General features: G+C 34.6%; 1 protein-coding gene across 5 annotated transcripts in view; it reads left to right on the top strand.

Moving 5' to 3' along the window:
- Positions 1-17,467, top strand: part of Stim2 (stromal interaction molecule 2) — a 169,013-nt gene that overhangs the window by 131,026 nt on the left and 20,520 nt on the right. For all 5 annotated transcript variants that reach the window (XM_078021165.1, XM_078021166.1, XM_078021167.1 and 2 more), the window contains exons 4-7: positions 7,073-7,184; positions 11,551-11,666; positions 14,549-14,726; positions 15,224-15,401. In XM_078021165.1, coding sequence (XP_077877291.1) covers positions 7,073-7,184; positions 11,551-11,666; positions 14,549-14,726; positions 15,224-15,401 — 584 coding nt within the window. The remainder of the gene's footprint in view (positions 1-7,072; positions 7,185-11,550; positions 11,667-14,548; positions 14,727-15,223; positions 15,402-17,467) is intronic.

The following is a 17,467-nucleotide window of genomic DNA, read 5'->3' on the forward strand; positions in this document are numbered from 1 at the left end:
GTATTTTGAAATTTTCTCAGAATGCAGTATAGGTTCAGAAGGCAAAGAGTGAAGAAGAGGAACATGTTAGTATAAGAGTAATGGTTTTGAATCCCATTTCTATTCCTTATTTGATGTGTGAATTTGGATCTTCTTGTGAATTGGACACAACTTCCTCATCTGTAAACCAAAAACTAATATTACTTCTGATATTTACTTCATAGTGTTGTTCAGAGAATTTCGTGAAATAATTCATGAAATGCTTTTAGGACAGTTAACTGGAAATTGCTAAGAGCTCATAAAACATTAGTTACTACTATTAGTAATGTCTGTACATGTTCCAAAATGCTTTGTCATTAGAAGTGATTTTTTTTAATAGAATTTGAATGATTTCAAAAATCTCTTTAAGAGATTTTTTTGGAGTAGCATATGGTTTTATTCAGTATAACAGTTGAGAATTTATATGGTGATACTTAACTAAGCTGTTTTATATTTTTATGCCTGTAAATTAATAGAAGTATATGGTTAAGTACACTGAGTACAATTGTTTTATAAGATTGCCTTTTATATAAATAAAAAGAACAGGTAAATTCATATATTTTAGTCTTTAAAGGTTTCTTTTATACTGATTTGTGTATATCAGGTTTGCTCAAGTCAGGGAATGGACCAGGAGCACAAAATTCCCCTCTGCTACAGTCAATCACATAGCTATAAATTGTACCTCTGTATGTTATTGGTCTCTGTGGTCCTGGTGTAGAACCAAGGATTCTCCAGTGCTGCTGAGACACCCTGAAAATATGAGTAGCAAGTGAACAATTAAAAACAAAAGAATTCTGGTTATTTTTTAAGTAGGAAAAAGGTCATTTACACGTTCAACTAATATATAAATGGCAACTTTATGCTAGGTTCAATATTGCTTGTCTTATGGAAGCTCAGAATATAGAAACACTAGGAACATAAGATGTTAGCAAATGGTTAACAAACAAACAAAATAAGGCAGCACATATCATGTGCCAATGTGCCGTTTCATAGAAAGAGTAAATACTAGTTGTTCAGGGAAGGGAGAGATCACTTTGAGCTAGAGCATTTCATCTAGTTAATAACCTAGTTGTATAACTGAGTGTGTCCCTAGGCATGACTTATGTTTGTTTGTTTCTTTTTTCTTCAGCTGGATGGCCATGGGAACACCAGCTTCCTTATTTGTCTGTTGGTGTTTGTAGCTAGTCCTTCTATACCTCCATTCTCCTCATTATTAACACCTCACTGCTTTCCAAAGCTTTTACTTCTTAGGCCTCGTTTTTATCTTTTTCAACTGTTGTTCCAAAATACTTAGATGGTGGTGAGAATGACAGGAGAGGAAGAAAGGGACATGTTTTGGTACAGAATCAGGAACCTCATTCCCTATTACAGAAATTTCCCTGTTACCAGCAAGAGGTAGGGATGATGCAAAGGAGCACCCTCATCTTGTGAAAATCTATAAGTGTGTGTCCCCCCACATCCTAATCCTTATACCCATGCATCTCCTGAAGTTTTGATTCTATTCACTATCTTGTCTCCACTCTTTCCTGCCTCATTAGCCTCCTTAGCTCTAGAGCCCTTCTCCATAAATTCACTCATTCTTTGAAATCTTGTCTTTCAGACTGTTAAAGCACCTTGTTCATTTCATAGCCATCTCCTTTTTGGTGAAAAAACTGATACAGCTCTGTAGATCTCCAGGCCTTAAGTAGTTCCCAGTGTGTACCCAGTGTGTTTGGGAGATTCCTAAGTCCATTAATGTGATTGTAGGTGACAGATTGCTCATTTATAACATTTCACTCTCATATTATTAGTACTACATGTCTGGAAGGTTTGTTTTGAAGAGAAAATATTTCAAATTTTAGTGTAAGTGAGCTGTTCTAAACCAGAAGCCATCTATATTAGTATTTGCCAGAAGATCAGGGTTTGAATTCCAGCTCACTCAGTTATTAAATGTGTGTGGCCATATGTGTGATCACTTGGCCTCTTTTAGCCAAGGTTGTATGTATAGAAAGTAGAGTTAACAGTTATATTTCAAAGGTGGCTATAGGGGTTCAGTGAAAATATATGTGAAAGCATATAGTAAAATGTAAAGCCTATTAAAGGAATGAAGCATTAGTGTTAATGGTTAGTGTTTGTTAAAAGAGTAAGTTTCTGCCCTCCAGGAACTCGTCATCATCCAGAGAGCAAGTCAGGCACGAACAATTACAGTATAGCATGTGGCGTTCTATAGCAGACATATGTGCTGAGAACACAAACAAGAGCAATTATAATCTGGAAGTGGCTGGATCAGGAAAACTTACTAGAAAAAGGAGTTCCCAGTCTGAGATATAAAGACTAAGGAAAAGCAAACTGGCAAAGAAGGAAGAAAGGAGAGCCATTCCAAGTTGAAGAGTGCTGTGTGAACAGGGGAATGTCATATTCAGAAAGCTGTAGATAAAGCTCCAAGTGTGAATGGACCATTAACTGTCTATTGAACCTGCCTAATCTGATTATCAAGACCAGAGGCAAAGTTATTTATTGCACATTGGTCAGTGACTCTAGAAACATTTTGTCTGATACCTGGATTGGTAATTTATTATTTTTCCATATTTTTATTGGTGCATTATAATTATGTATAATAGTGGGATTCATTGTTACATATTCATATGTGTACAACATAAAACAATATAATTTGATTAACATTGTGGCCACTTATTAATCTGCTATATCTAATAAAGAATTTCACCTCCATAAAATTTTAAAGTCAATAAGTTGATTAAAGTGCCTTTTTCAAAGAGTTGTTGCAATATTTGAAATAATGTTTACAAATCTGGTATTTCATAAATGTTTAATAAATTTTAGCAATAGTTTTTATTGCCGTACTGAAAGTTCTTAGAGTCATTTTTTCCCTTGCAGTTTTCTTTAATCTACTGTTCTGGATTAATTATTTAGTTAGCAATGTTTTAAATACTAACTTAAAAAAATGAAATCATAGAAGCAGAATTTGAATGAATTTTAAAGATATTCTAGCTCAAGTTCATTATTTCATGTGTTAAGAAATTTAGCCAGTGTTAAATAACCTGCTGTGATTTCACCATGAACCAGTGGCACAGGCTGGAACCTGAATCAGGTCTCTTCGATTCCTTAGTTCATTCTATTAATTATAGAATAAATTGCCAAAAATCTCCCTGAGATACCAACCTTATAGCACTGGCTACAACTTTGAAGGGGGGGGGGAAGACAGAAATTGTCATTTCTGTAGCCTTTTAATTGCAAGGTGCATTTTAAAAGGTAATACCATGTCCTTTTGTGTCTGCCCTCTGATGCTACTAAGCAATTGCACATGTAAAAGACTAACAGAAGGTGCACAAGGAAAAAAAAAACTGGGTAATTCTTAAATGAATAACTACTTTGCCATCAAGAATTTTTAATGCAGACAAATCTGTTTATTTGCATCTCCTCACTAAAATGTAAAAATAGATTTTCACAATACTTATCAATTAAACATGTTCTACTTCATTATTCAGTAGCATCTAACAAATGATTTGTTGAGTCCCTTCTGTATAACAAATACTAGGTATTTGTTTAAATCCAAGTACTGTGGATAGAACACCAACAAGCAACTCATACTTCCTTTATGGGAGAAACAGATGCTGAAAGAATAGTCCTACAAATAAATTAATAATAATTAGTTAAAATCTGTATAAGAAGTTCAGAATGATTTACAATCATATTAACAGTATTTGGAAAGGCTCACCTGAGAAACTGAAGTTTTAGCTGAGGTTTTATGGGAGGTTCAATAAAATAAGTAGGCAGTGATAGGGTGGAGGGGCAGAAAGGGTTTCATACTGAGGAAATAGCAGGAGTATTATCTGCCGTGAGAGTTGAAAGATAGCCAGAGTATTCAGGGAAGAGAACACTAATATAAACTGCAAAGTCTTGTCATGAGAAAAGAGATGAAGGTGTTTACTAGGCATTATCAAGGAAGCCAGACAGTGGAAGTTACAGTAAACCTCCTCACAAATTAATGTTCTGTGTTAGAATTTTGCTGTTTTAAAGATTCATTTTAAATTATTTTTTAAATTTAAAATTTTTTTTTAGAGAGAGAAAGAGAGAATTTTTTAATATTTATTTTTTAGTTTTTGGCGGACACGACATCTTTATTTGTATGTGGTGCTGAGGATCAAACCCAGGGCCGTGCTCATTCCAGGCGCGTGTGCTACCGCTTGAGCCACGTCCCCAGCCCCAAAGATTCATTTTAAAAATGAAAATGCAACCACTATAATTTTCTGCTTATTAGATAGAGAAATACTAGGATTTAGGTATTTGTTTTATCATTTTTCTTCTTTTCTATACTGACTCATTGGGAATTGAGGGAATGTTTTGATGTACTAAATGTTTATATTAGGAACTTTTACTATGGAATAATCACAGAAATGAAAGAGACTCTTTTCCTTAGCTTTGTGGTTGAGGATTTTGTGTGGGTGTGTGAGGTGCAGCTGTGCTGTGGTTTTCTTGGCAGTCAACAGGGCAGATCTCAATGCAGTTAACCTTGAATAGGCAAAAACCTTCAGAGTGAAAAGGCTACTTTGAATGTTTTAAATTCAGTGGAAATCACTAAGGCTTGGACCTTTGGTTGATGTCTTCATTTATTTGGCTAAATGAATATAGCAGCTTAGACCCATAGCCAGACTTTATGGCAGGAATACATGAAGAAGAGAACATTAAAAAACAGTCAAAGCTTTATCTCATAATAAAATTATCACTTACCACACAGTTTTTAAATGAGATTTTGTTAGCTATTTTGATTTACTAAAGTTTTTTCTCAAAAGAACACTTAAAGAAAAAGGCAAATTGCAAAAACCTAGCTTTGCGTGCAAATGCAAATTTAAATTTTCAGCAGTTTTTTCAGAAAGATCTTTTCTCAGTTCTATTTATACACGATGGATTTCCAGATTGACTTTTATTGCTCACTTGTTTTCTTCACTCTTCTTCATCCTCTTGTGTGGTCTATAAGCAATTTGCTTTCCCAAATCCTCAAACTCGGACACTATGGAACTCTGCTTTTATCAAGTATATTTGCATTCTTTATTCTGGATAAGCTTTATACTCTACAGGCAAGCAGAAATCTTGGACCAGTAGTTAACTGCTTGTTTACATCTTCACTGACATTTAATGGTATTGCTTTCAGAGTGGTGTAGAGTTAGGTTCCATGGTCATTTTGCCTGAGTTCAAATCCAATCCTGCTGTTTAATGTCTTGGTCTCCTCAGTTTCTCTTCTCTAAAATGAAGATAATCATGTTAGCACCTTTTTTTTAAAAAAAAAAAAAAAGTTTAAAGGAAAGAGTGTGTATAAGATGGACTTAATGCAAAATAAGTGTCCAGAGAAGATGTGATAGGTTTCTTTTTAATCTTGGTTTTTGTCTAGTCTTCTAAAATCTACTAATAGGTATTTTTACCCTTTTGAGTGAGCTCATTCTAAGATTATCTGGTTTCTGCTGATTTCTCATTTATATCTCTTTCCAAAAACTCACTTTTCCTCTAAGCTCTGCGCTTGTAATATGTCCACTATTATATTATCTACATTTAAATATCTAATATATACTTAAAGTATAACATGGCTAAAACCAGACCTTTTGATAGCCATCACCTGTTTCTACTCAGTTTTCCAATTGGTATCTCATGGGTTTTTCCCATCTCAGTTAAGGGGACCCTCTGTGTTAGTCATCTCTCTATTACTTTAACAAATACCTGAAGATAAGTCAGCATATAAGACAAAAAGTGTGTCTCATAGATAATGGGGGTTTAGTTCATGATCAGGTGGACACATTGCTTTTAGGTCTCTGATGGGGCAACACGTATGGTAGGAGTTCATGGTGGAGCAAAAGCATTCACCTCATGACCAGAAGGTGAAAAAGAGGAAGAGACCATGATTCCACAATGACCTAAATATTCCCATTCATTCTCACCTCCTCTGACAACTCCACCACCTCGTAATAGCGCCATGGGGTGGGGGGACCAAGATTTTAATACATAGACCTTTGTGGAACATTTTAGATCTAAACTATAGCATACCTGCTGCACTTTTGGCTTTCCTCTAGCCACCAATCTCTGTCCACTGGATCAAACGTCATATTTGCATTATACCCACAAGATATCATGAATCTGACCACTTGTTACCAACTTCTCTTTTGCCATCATTGTTTAAGGCATTGACCTCTTTTGCCTGGACAATGTGTAAGAAATGGTCTCCTTAGTTCACCCTGTTTCCCATACAATCCATTCTTTGTATCGAACAGTGCTATTTAAAAACCAGATTATTTTAATCCCCTTTTTCTTACTGAAGTTAGAAATATATCCAAAGTTCTTGATAGTCTTTCACAACCTGGTCTCTCTTTGACTTTTGTCTCTCAAACACAGCTGGTTTACTCATATCCAAAGGCTTTCACACTGACTTTCCCCACTGATTGAGATATTTTTCTCTCAGATCTTCAGACTGTGTCTTCCTGTAACTTTTAGGTCCCAGTTCAGATGTCAACTCCCTGGAGAGGCTTACTCCAGCATACTTCCTTTCCTTCTTAGTAACTCATCAGTGTCCGAAATTTTCTTCTATCTTCTTCCTTCTTGATAAGTTGCTCCATCTAAACCCCTGAGAAACTTACTGCCATATGCCCAAAGCTTAGATGGAAACATAGTACTCAGAAGATTATCACCCTATTGTGTAAATGAATGACTAGGTGAAGAATGAACAAGCATATACCTGGTATGTTTTCAACAACTAGGAAAATGACAGATTATTTCATCCTGTAAAAATTTGGATAGGTGCTTACAGTTGGTTAAGCTAATATTTGTCCTGATTTCTTTTGTGTCTTTTTTCTGTTTTAGATTCTAAGCCTTTAAAGATAAGAGGTTTGCATCTCATTGTTTTTAGCTTCTCCTCATAAAGTGCTAGATACCATTTTAGTGTTTACTATTGATGAATTTAAATTGAAAATTTAATCTAACATCTTTATTTCCTCTAAAGTTATATCATTTGTATATATTTTAATTCTGATGGAGGTTTGTTTGAAATATCTTCCTTGTTTGTCACTTGCAGTTCATAATTGGACCCTTGAGGACACTCTTCAGTGGTTGATAGAATTTGTTGAACTTCCTCAATATGAGAAGAATTTTAGAGACAATAATGTCAAAGGAACTACACTTCCCAGGTGAGTCTTAATTATCTAATTGTGTTTTTCATGGAGAATTATATACTAGATGTCATTTTGCATTACTGAATCTACAAATTGCATTATGGCTGAGGACACAAAGGAAATATTATAATGTATCCATTCTTTAATCTTTTCTAAGATATGCATTTACAAATTATATTTAATTTTTCTTATCTAGATAATGAAGCTCTTAAAAAGTTTATTCCTAAGGAAAGTAATTTTAAGAGAAGATGGATCAACTATATCATTTTAGATAGCACCAAAGGGTCAACCTGGTAAAGCAAGAAAAAATTTAGTCATTAGATAACAACTCATTTTCATGAAGATACCTATTTGAATGGATTAATGTACAGATTTTTCTTAATTGGTATTCTTTTAATGACAATAACCAGTTAATCATGGTGGTCATAGTCATATCTTAATTTAAAAATGATTTTAGGAAACAAGAAATAGTAACAACCATTTTAAATGTATGTTATGTAGAAGTACTTTATGTTATCTCATTTAAGCCTCATGATTAAAATAAGGTATTATCATCCCCATTTTAGAGACCAAAAAAACCCCAACAAGTGAGAGACAAGTTAAATATTTTACCTAAAGTAATATTTAAATCCAGATAGCTCTGATACTAAAGTCCAGGATATCTATTTATCTCTTAGATATCTGGAACCCGTTGTTAGTTTTCTCAATTGTATATTCTCAATCTCCATTAGCTAACTAATAATCTTTTAAGGTATAAATGTTAAAATTTGCCGTGAGTTTATCAGAATATTACTCTTAGAAGTTTCTTTTTATGTTTCATTTCTTTCTGAATTGTTTTCTTTATTAAAAAAGATTCTAATCAATTATAATATAATTATTATATGTAGTGAAATATACCAAGGCCTACATGCCCAATTTAAATCAGCAGCTTTTGATTCTTTGAGATTAGTATTTTGGATCAAGTTGAAAAGTGTCAAATTTTCTTAAATATATTCTAAACATAAACATCAATGCTTCTGACTTTATTATACATATGACTAGAATGATGGTGAAATTGTGGGGATAAAAGTCAATTCAACAAATATTGTATCTTTGATGTTCATGGTACAACTAGATGATAGAAGACAAAAAGTACATAAAATGTAATTTTTGCTTGAATCAAGTTTCTAAGTGAAAAGCAGCTGAAACATTAAAATAACACTAGGGTGTTTTCACTTACATATTTTTACCCTGGTTATGAGGAATTCATAGTATTTTTCTTATGTTGTCTTTTGGAAATTTATTTATTTAACAGTAACATGAAATAAAATAGGCGGATGCAGAGTTTATTAATAAGTATAATAACTACTTTATTATTTGGCTAAGTAAAGTTTATCAGAGGTGAGTCAAATTCTGGTGAATTTGTGGAGACAATATCACAAGTGTGTTAAGATCAATGTTTTAAAATAGTAATCATGTTACTTTGAAAAGAATAAATATAGAAGTTTAGATTTCAAGTCAGCCCTTTGAAACATTTTTGTGGGAAAGAAAAAGGAAAGCAGTGATATTCCTGCTCAAGCCTCTTTTATATGGTAATAACATCTACATGAATTTAAAGGTGCAATACGAACTCACCTCAATTACTACTTAAGTTCTAAAACTTTGTGTAGGGCATCTGTAGACATAAGAGCTAGTAATAAGAATGTGTAAGAAAATGTTTTACACATTCCAGATAGTTGTCCTGCAGTAATGCATTACAGGTTGAGCCTGACTAATCCAAAAACTAAAATCTAAAATGCTCTGTAATCTTTTGAGCACTGCCATGGGACCAGAAATGGGCAGTACCACTTCTGACCTCATGTGACAGGTTACAGTTAAAATAAAGGTGCATAACACACACACACACACACACACACACACACACACACACACACACACACACACAAATTACCTCTGGTTTTTGTGTATTGGGTATGTTTGAAACAAATGGGTTTTGTGTTTAGATTTGGGTCTTTTCCCAAAGACACTTCATTATGTGTATGCAAACATACTAAAATCTGAGAAAATCCAAAATTCAAAACACTTTAGGTCTTAAGTATTTTAGATTCTTTCTGGACATTAAAATCTGCCATTGGTAGTTCAAATTTCATAAGTAGTTTTATGTTAGCCATAATGGTTATCTTAGGCCTTTCACTGTTTTTTCTGTAGTGTAATTCTTATTGAAACTGGAGTTTCTCTACTTCTGCTGAAGGGTGGGGTCTGCATAAGCCTGAGGCCTCTGCAGTGGAGAAACACTGTTGTAGTGTTAGCAACTAACCAAGGGAGAGGATGTCTGCCCTCCTTAGCCCCGAGGGTCATAAGGGGCAAAATTGGAGAGTGGTGTGTTGCAGCTCTTAATGGTGGGTTATGCCTTCCAGTGTTGTAGCAGCCCCCAGCCACTCACTTCCAGTTTACTTTGGGTTTCTTATTTGGTGAATTCAAACAATGAAACTCATCATCTGGGGAAGAGTGATTGTTAGGATTTATTGACAAGGGAAGAAAAGAAACATAGGTCTTACAGTGCTATGGGGGCCCTTCAGGGATTGCCACTTGAGTGTGCTAGGGCAGGGGTTAATGTAGCACTTGGGTCAGCGCTGTGGATCTGAATTTATGCTAATCAGGGTTTGGAAAAGTACCAACTCTCTTCTGCAATCCCCATTCGTTTCTGCCCCACTTCTCTTTCCCGCCACTTACTGGGAAGCGGGAGGTTGGGATGTTGGCGGACGCTCTGCTGTTGGGGCCTTGGTGTTGTGTTACCAGGTGGCTAGGCTAGGGTGGCCCCAGTGTAGTGGCAGGTGGGCAAATCTGGCTCCAGGGCTAGCATGTTAGCCTCTGTGTAACTAAGGCTGTGCTTACCACCTATGCTCCAGCCCACCAGGCTGCTGCTCCAGGACAAGGGCTTGGCTTTATATTGCTAGAGTTTATAGCAGGGCTTTCTTCACCTGGCACAGCCTCCTCATTCCTTTTCAACATCTGTGGTTTTCTCTGACTTCTTCCCCGCCTTAGGTTGAATCACTTCCACCTGTGAGCTCATATCGAACGTTTCATAAATTCTGTGATATAGTTACTTTCTACTCTGTCATTGTCTTTCTTAAATTTAGTTTGTTGACAGTATTGCTATTAATTCATTATTCATTCAGCTGTTATACAAACATTTATCAAACTTCTGATTTTGCCATATGCCATTCAGGCTTTGGGGACAAATAGGTGAGACATAGTTTTTGTCTCAAGGAGTTCAGTTGATGTGGTAGTAAGAGTATAGGGGAAGCATACAGGAAAGGTATATGTGGGAAAGATGAAGGAAGGCATTTTGAAAAGGGAAAGTAAGAATACTTTACACTGTAACATTTTATACAAGCATCATAGGAAGGAGTTCCTGTAATTTTCTACACTCAGAGGTTCTGATTCTTCCTAAATAAAATGTAGCAGTTCAGAAACATCTTTGGGCTCATACATATTTGGATTTGAGTCTCTACCTTACCTACTAATTATGTAACCTTGGGCAAGTTACATAACCTCCTAAAAATATCTTCATCCATAAAATGGAGATATTATATACATTATAGAGTTTTCTTGAGTATTAAGCCATATTAAGTATTGGCTTATTTTTATCATTACTGTTAATTACATTAATATTATTATTGGACATAGTGTTATAAGCTCTTTATTGGCATCATATTTGGTTGTTAGGAAATCTTAGTTGAGTATTGGGCTGCTTGAATTTGCATTCCCAAAGTGATTTTACTTCCTTACTTCAGCCATGCCTTTAGACTCCTCCCTACATACTTTCTTCACTGCTAATAATATGGTTCAGAACTGCTTTTTTTACATAAATCCCTCTACCCATTTATCCCAATCAAAAAGAACTTTTACTTTCCGGTTATGACTTTGGTGAACTTGGTTCAATTTTTAAATAGGTTAAACATTGTTATAGATTTTGTTTTAGATAATTTTAAACAAAGAAACATGACCTAAATTGAGGACTGTTTTAAAGTCTACTAATGATGTTAAGAAAGTTACTTTCAATGTTATTGTTCTTTGTGGAATGATTAATAAAAAGCCAGAATTAATAAGTAAAATACTATCAACTTTACAGATTTCTAAATCATAGTTACGGTAGAAAGTAACTGTAGTAAACAACAATTTGTCAATATAGCAACTGAATTATTAATAAGCAGGAGTCTTTGAGTAGCTGAGTTTGTAATGAAATGGTTTTGAAATGTGATAAAGTATTAAGGCGCATTGATAAGCTTTTAATGGTAGTCATCACTAATGAGTAAAGTATTAAATATGCTGCTCAAATATTTAAATTCATGTACTAGAAAAGTTTCATTTTATGTATATGTATTTTTTAAATGAACAGGATAGCAGTTCATGAACCTTCATTTATGATTTCCCAATTGAAAATCAGCGACCGAAGTCATAGACAAAAACTTCAGCTCAAGGCCCTGGATGTGGTTCTGTTTGGACCTCTGACACGTGGGTATTCTTTCTCACTCAGGATGATATAACAGCATAGTCTCATCATCACTGTTATTTAAGGAAGGAGAAAATAAGCAAAGTAGTAGACCACTAAGAATCATCTATTAACTGGGAAATAAATATAATATTATCTTAAAAAATACTATAGTCTTAGAGGAGGAGATTTCCTGCCATTGAAACATAGAATATCAGTTTTCAAAGGTGGCTACTAATGTAAAAAACATGATTGGGTGTTAATTTGGAATTTCTAGATTTGAAGTTTTTGATCATTGTATGGGTTTTAATATTGATGTTATTATCGTTGCATATTCACTGGAGAACCTTTTAAAAATACTTTAATTTGGCTTCAAAACTTATGGCATGAAGTAATAGATTGTAATGATTTCATTAATTATATAATAAAAGATATTTTAAGATATAGATTGAAAACAAAGTGCCACTTCAACTTTATAAAACAAGAAGACTATCCTGGCTGAAGCATAAGGTGGTAATGTTATTTGCTTGTTTTGAAGAGGAACATTTAAGAAAGTTTTAAATCTGTTTGTAAAGAAAATAAATCTAGTGTTTTTTCACTTTGAAAGGGGCTTTTTTTTTTTTCCAGAAGAGAAGTTTGCTATGTTTATTTCATTAAATTTTAGATTTCAAAGAACTTTGGAAAAAAGTGTTTTGAAGAGCACCTTTTAGAGGAATTACGTTTTATTTTTAGAAGGCAAAAATGAATAACAAAATTAACACAAGAAAAATCGCCTTTACAAATAATAAATCAGAAAATTAATGTTTATCCTACTTGAATTTTTGGAATTAGGAGAGTTTCTTGGTGATGGCCCTCCTAAGAAGGGTTACTATAGTGATTGAACAGGTTTCTTGACTTTCCTGGTGGTTCTTTTCTGGCTTAGGCTCAGAGACCAACTGGCAAAACAGCTGGAGCTCCTATTTGCGAGAGTTGGTAGAAATCACAAACACTAGGAAATAGAACACTGTTGAAATGCCATGTGTTCCACAGATGCAGTCCCCTTACCAATATTTCCCTTGTCCTGAGTTCTCAACTGAATCCCTTGGGGGATTGTGTTCTGTGAGAGTCTGATTTTTTTCAAATGAATGGTGAAAATAGAAATTAAAGTGTAGAATTGTATCTATATGCAATTTGGTCAGGAATATTTATATTCCCTTTCTTAATCTGGAAGTAAGCCACTTTCTGAGTGAGGGAATACTGCATTATCCAGTTATCTGAAAAGAAATCAAACTGGTCTCAAAGAATGTTGTAAACAAATATTTTAATAAGAAAACCAGTTAGGAAGTTAATGATGCATTACCTTTTAAATGTGTTTGTTTTAGAATTATTATGTAAGTGAGTATCAGAGTCAGAACACTCTTGCTAGATTCATAAAAATTTAGCAATGTCAGATGACCAGAAATACATTTGAAAGGAGTTCCCACTTAAATCCTTTCTGATCTGTAGTGGTTATTATAGAGTGTAAGACTTGACCACCTTTTAATTTTTATTCCTGGTGATTATATTTTGGCCAGAGTCAGAGAATAGGACTCTTAGTTGGAATTGAACCTGAGCTGAACCTCTGAGGTAGAAGCAGAAATAGAAACGAATCCTTTTGAGTATGTAGCCCTCTGCAGTGCATTATAGGTGAGGATGTATGCTCTTGAAATACGGAAATGAAGGATCTCTGGCCTAAAACTTGCTATTTATCACACTGTTGCAAACATATCAAACCCTGGGCTCATCAACATAGGGACTTGGAATTTCTGTGGAGCTCTTCATTTAACCAAACATGCCAAATGTTGTCCTGCTGGAGGCCTGGACATTTAGGCAGGTTTCTACTATAAACTATATATCTTTGGAACATTAAAATAATACATTATATTGTGTTAACTGTCATTGTGTATCTCCCTTGCTGAGGGTCCTTGAAAATCAGTGTGTATTAAGCAGTCAGGAATTAATTAAAAAATTACTTGACCTAGTGGCTTTTGTATTCTGTGTCACTGAAGACAGTGGCTCTGGCAACTTCCTCTTTATTTTAGACATAGTGCTAGGGTTATGTCATGCCTGGCAGGTCAGGGTTGGATAACCTGATTCTTCTCTCCAGTAAACCCTGTATCTTGGACAAATAACTACCTAAAATGCAATACTTGACATGACCCTTTGGCATAGGATTTCTCAGCCTTAGTACTATTCATATTTTGGGTTGGATAATTCTTTATTACTAGCAGAGGGGATATGGGGAGGAAGTTCTCTTGTGCATTGTAGGGTGTTCAGCAACACCCCTGTCTCCTACTCACTAGATGGCAAAGATGGCAATCACAATCCCCCAACCCAGTTTTGACAACCAGAAATTGTCAGATGTCTTCTTGGGAGCAACATCACCCACTATTGGGGACCATTGATGAACAGTTACATAGCTATATGCTTGTGGAAAATGCTTTTTGGTGAATCAATGATTGGGTTTCCAGTTTGTGACAGCTGCATAACTTGACTGAACAAAAGGTTTTGAATGATAAAGATGATACTTCTTATGAATCCCTTCATCCCATAGGGTCCCATTCTCACAGCACATGATTGGGGATACTGTTGGTCCCCATAACTTTGATGACTGCTTCCTCTACCACCATCAGGGACATGATGTGTCCCTGTGCATTTGTATCTGCTCTTCTGTAGGTCTAGTATATCAGATACTGTTAATAAGCACTTAGATTATTCAAAGAAAGAATTTATAAAGTGCTAGAATTTGCATATGGGAAGGAGATCTTCAATTTTGTTTTTTGGTTTTAGTTACATAGTACTTTTTTTTTTTTTTAAAGTACCTCTGTGTATTGAGGTTCTGTTATACTCAAAGATTAATCTTAACGATCTGTGGTTCTCTTCATAGGACCACCTCATAACTGGATGAAGGACTTCATCCTCATAGTTTCTATAGTGATTGGTGTTGGTGGATGCTGGTTTGCTTATACACAGAATAAGACCTCCAAAGAGCATGTCGCAAAAATGATGAAAGACTTAGAGAGCCTCCAGACTGCAGAGCAGAGTTTAATGGATTTACAGGAGAGGTGAGTTATCTATGCAGAGAAGTACAGTTTGTAAAAATGTATGAGCATGAATGTAAACATGTTCAGGTTAGTACATGCATCAGGATTATATGCCTATTTTATTTCTTAGTATTAGAAAATATTGTCATAATTACAAAATTTATTATAAATGATACTTGGGAATAAATAGGTTGAAGATCAGTGGTAGTAAATCAAAGATAAATGGAACTATATAGTTAAATTTTATTTTTAACTTGACATATATAATTACAAATTTTTAAAAAGTCTCTTTGCAGAAGAGTATTTCCCTGCTGTCCCTGTCTTTTGAGCTCAAGAAACTAAAATAGCTGAATAGTAGGTTGTCCAGTAGGTTTTTTATCCAAATTAAAGATTAATAGAAAATGCTGTGAATTTATTAAAATATGTATCAAATTGCATGACACAGTATTTTTTTTCTTTCATAAAAGTGAAAGTTTTGAAATGTTTGTGAGGAATTTTTATTTTTATTATTCTCTAAGGCTTGAAAAAGCACAGGAAGAGAACAGAAATGTTGCTGTAGAAAAGCAAAATCTAGAGCGCAAAATGATGGATGAAATCAATTATGCAAAGGAGGAAGCTTGTCGACTGAGAGAGCTAAGGGAGGGAGCTGAATGTGAATTAAGCAGACGCCAATATGCAGAGCAGGAATTGGAACAGGTACTTATATTTTTTTGTATAGTCCTCTACCTTTACTCCCATTGTATACTGTTCCTCAGTTAATGAAAGAAAAAAAAATTATTCATATTGTTACTATTGATCCATGTCTAAATAGTAAAGTAACAGAGTAGCTGCTGAAAGATAAAGTTACCATCATATTTATTCTTTCATAAAATCTTATGTCATGTTGTGTTAATTGTCTTGAGTGTGTTTAAGGTGTTTGTTAACATCCGTAATATGTCTGGGTTGTCTCTTGGTAAAATCTATCCAATTTTGAACTTCTCTATTAGGCATCCCTTTGAGTTGTGTTAAATGGTTTTAAAACATATCTGCTAAAAGTTTCAGTCACCTGTAAGACATCCTTCCTGATGTTAGTTTCCCCATTGAGTTACTCAGATTAGAATGCAGTCGTTCAAGCATTTCACAGGGTCCTTTGGACAAGGTTGGATTCTGGGGGAATTTAATTATGTGCATATGTGTTGGTTTCCTGTTCCTGCTGTAAAAAATTACTATAAACTCACCAGCATAAACAAACATAGATTCATTAGTTCAGGAGGTCAGAGTTTAAAATGGGTCCACAGTGTTGGGATCCTACTGCATGTCACCAGCAAGGGTCTGTTTTCCTTTTCTAGAGCCTGCCTGCAGCAGGAGGCTTGTGGCCCCTTCATCTTTGAAGCATGTCACTCTGGTTCTGTTAACTCATCTCCTTGTACATTGAGCCTTTCTCTACTGAAAAAAACCATGAACAGAATGAGGATTGGGAGACTTTTTCCAGATTTAAAATGGGTCAGTTGTAAAACAGGTACAGGAACCTCAATCTTCTGCCTCCCACTTGGTTATATGCACTCTAGCCTTCCCTTGATCATTAAAGGAGAAATGAGAATTATGTGATAAGTGAGCTTTGATTTTAGTTTATGGGAAAATGCGTGCTATGCATTACAATTTCCTTCCAGATTGTTGTTTCAGGAGAATTTGTCTGACTGGTCTCAGGCTCAGTCTTTTCTTACTGTTAACTACACTTCCCCTCACATCCCAGATATCTATTCTTTTGTGTCTCTTCCCTGTAGGGAGTTTGTTCTTTTCAATTGCCTCTTAGACATATTTTGTAGCCATGCCTGATTTACCTGGCAAATCTAATTTGTATAGACTTCAGTAAAGAATCAGGGAGTTAACAAAAAAAGGCCTAGCCAAAATTATGTTGTGTTCAATAATTAGATATTATGCCTTTATACTCTTGTAAGAACTCCCTGCCTATTCCCACTGAGTTGTCTAGCTCTTGATTTGTTCCCAGGACTAAAAAGTTTGTTGACTTTTTTCTGAACTTTGCAGATAAGAAAGAACAAATCAGAAAGAACTTGTAGTAGTATTTCACAGGTGACTGCCTCATGGTGGGAGAGAAGACACAATATAAAAAAAGGGGGGCAAACATTATGAGCATTCTAATAAATAAGTGATAGTTTAAAGGGGGAAGTGGGTATTTTAGGAGAAACTCTGTCTAACATGATTATACGTATAAAAAACAAATTCTCTGAGTGCTTATTGTTTGCCAGAGTGTATGCTACACACATTGCCAATGATTTGCTCATAAGTTTTAATCCTTAAAATACATAAATATGTGTAGATGAAGTATGTAGGGAGGTAAATAAATAACTTGGCTTAGGTTACACAGCTATACTTTGTGTTTTCCCACACTGCTCTCAAAAGCTTTATTGATAGAAATTAGATTTTAACTCGGAAATTAATTTACATATAATGTAACATTATGTACAATTCCATATAATTAGAAGCATTACTGTATTTTTTGGGTGGGGGTTAATTGACTTCTCAAAAGTAGAAGGCAGAAAAATCTGGTATATATTTTATATAGCGTTATTTTCCCCTAAAATAAAGACTTTTGGTTGACTAATAGTACTGTACCGTTTATTTATTTATTTATTTTTGCATTACAATTCTTAATACACCATTATGCCATAATTTATCATATCAGTACTGTATCATATTTTATTTGATTTTTAAAAAATTCTTTTTTAAGTAGTTGTACACAGTACTTTTATTTTGTTTATTTT

This window comes from Ictidomys tridecemlineatus, chromosome 9, assembly GCF_052094955.1.
Source record: "Ictidomys tridecemlineatus isolate mIctTri1 chromosome 9, mIctTri1.hap1, whole genome shotgun sequence".
NCBI lineage: Eukaryota > Metazoa > Chordata > Mammalia > Rodentia > Sciuridae > Ictidomys > Ictidomys tridecemlineatus.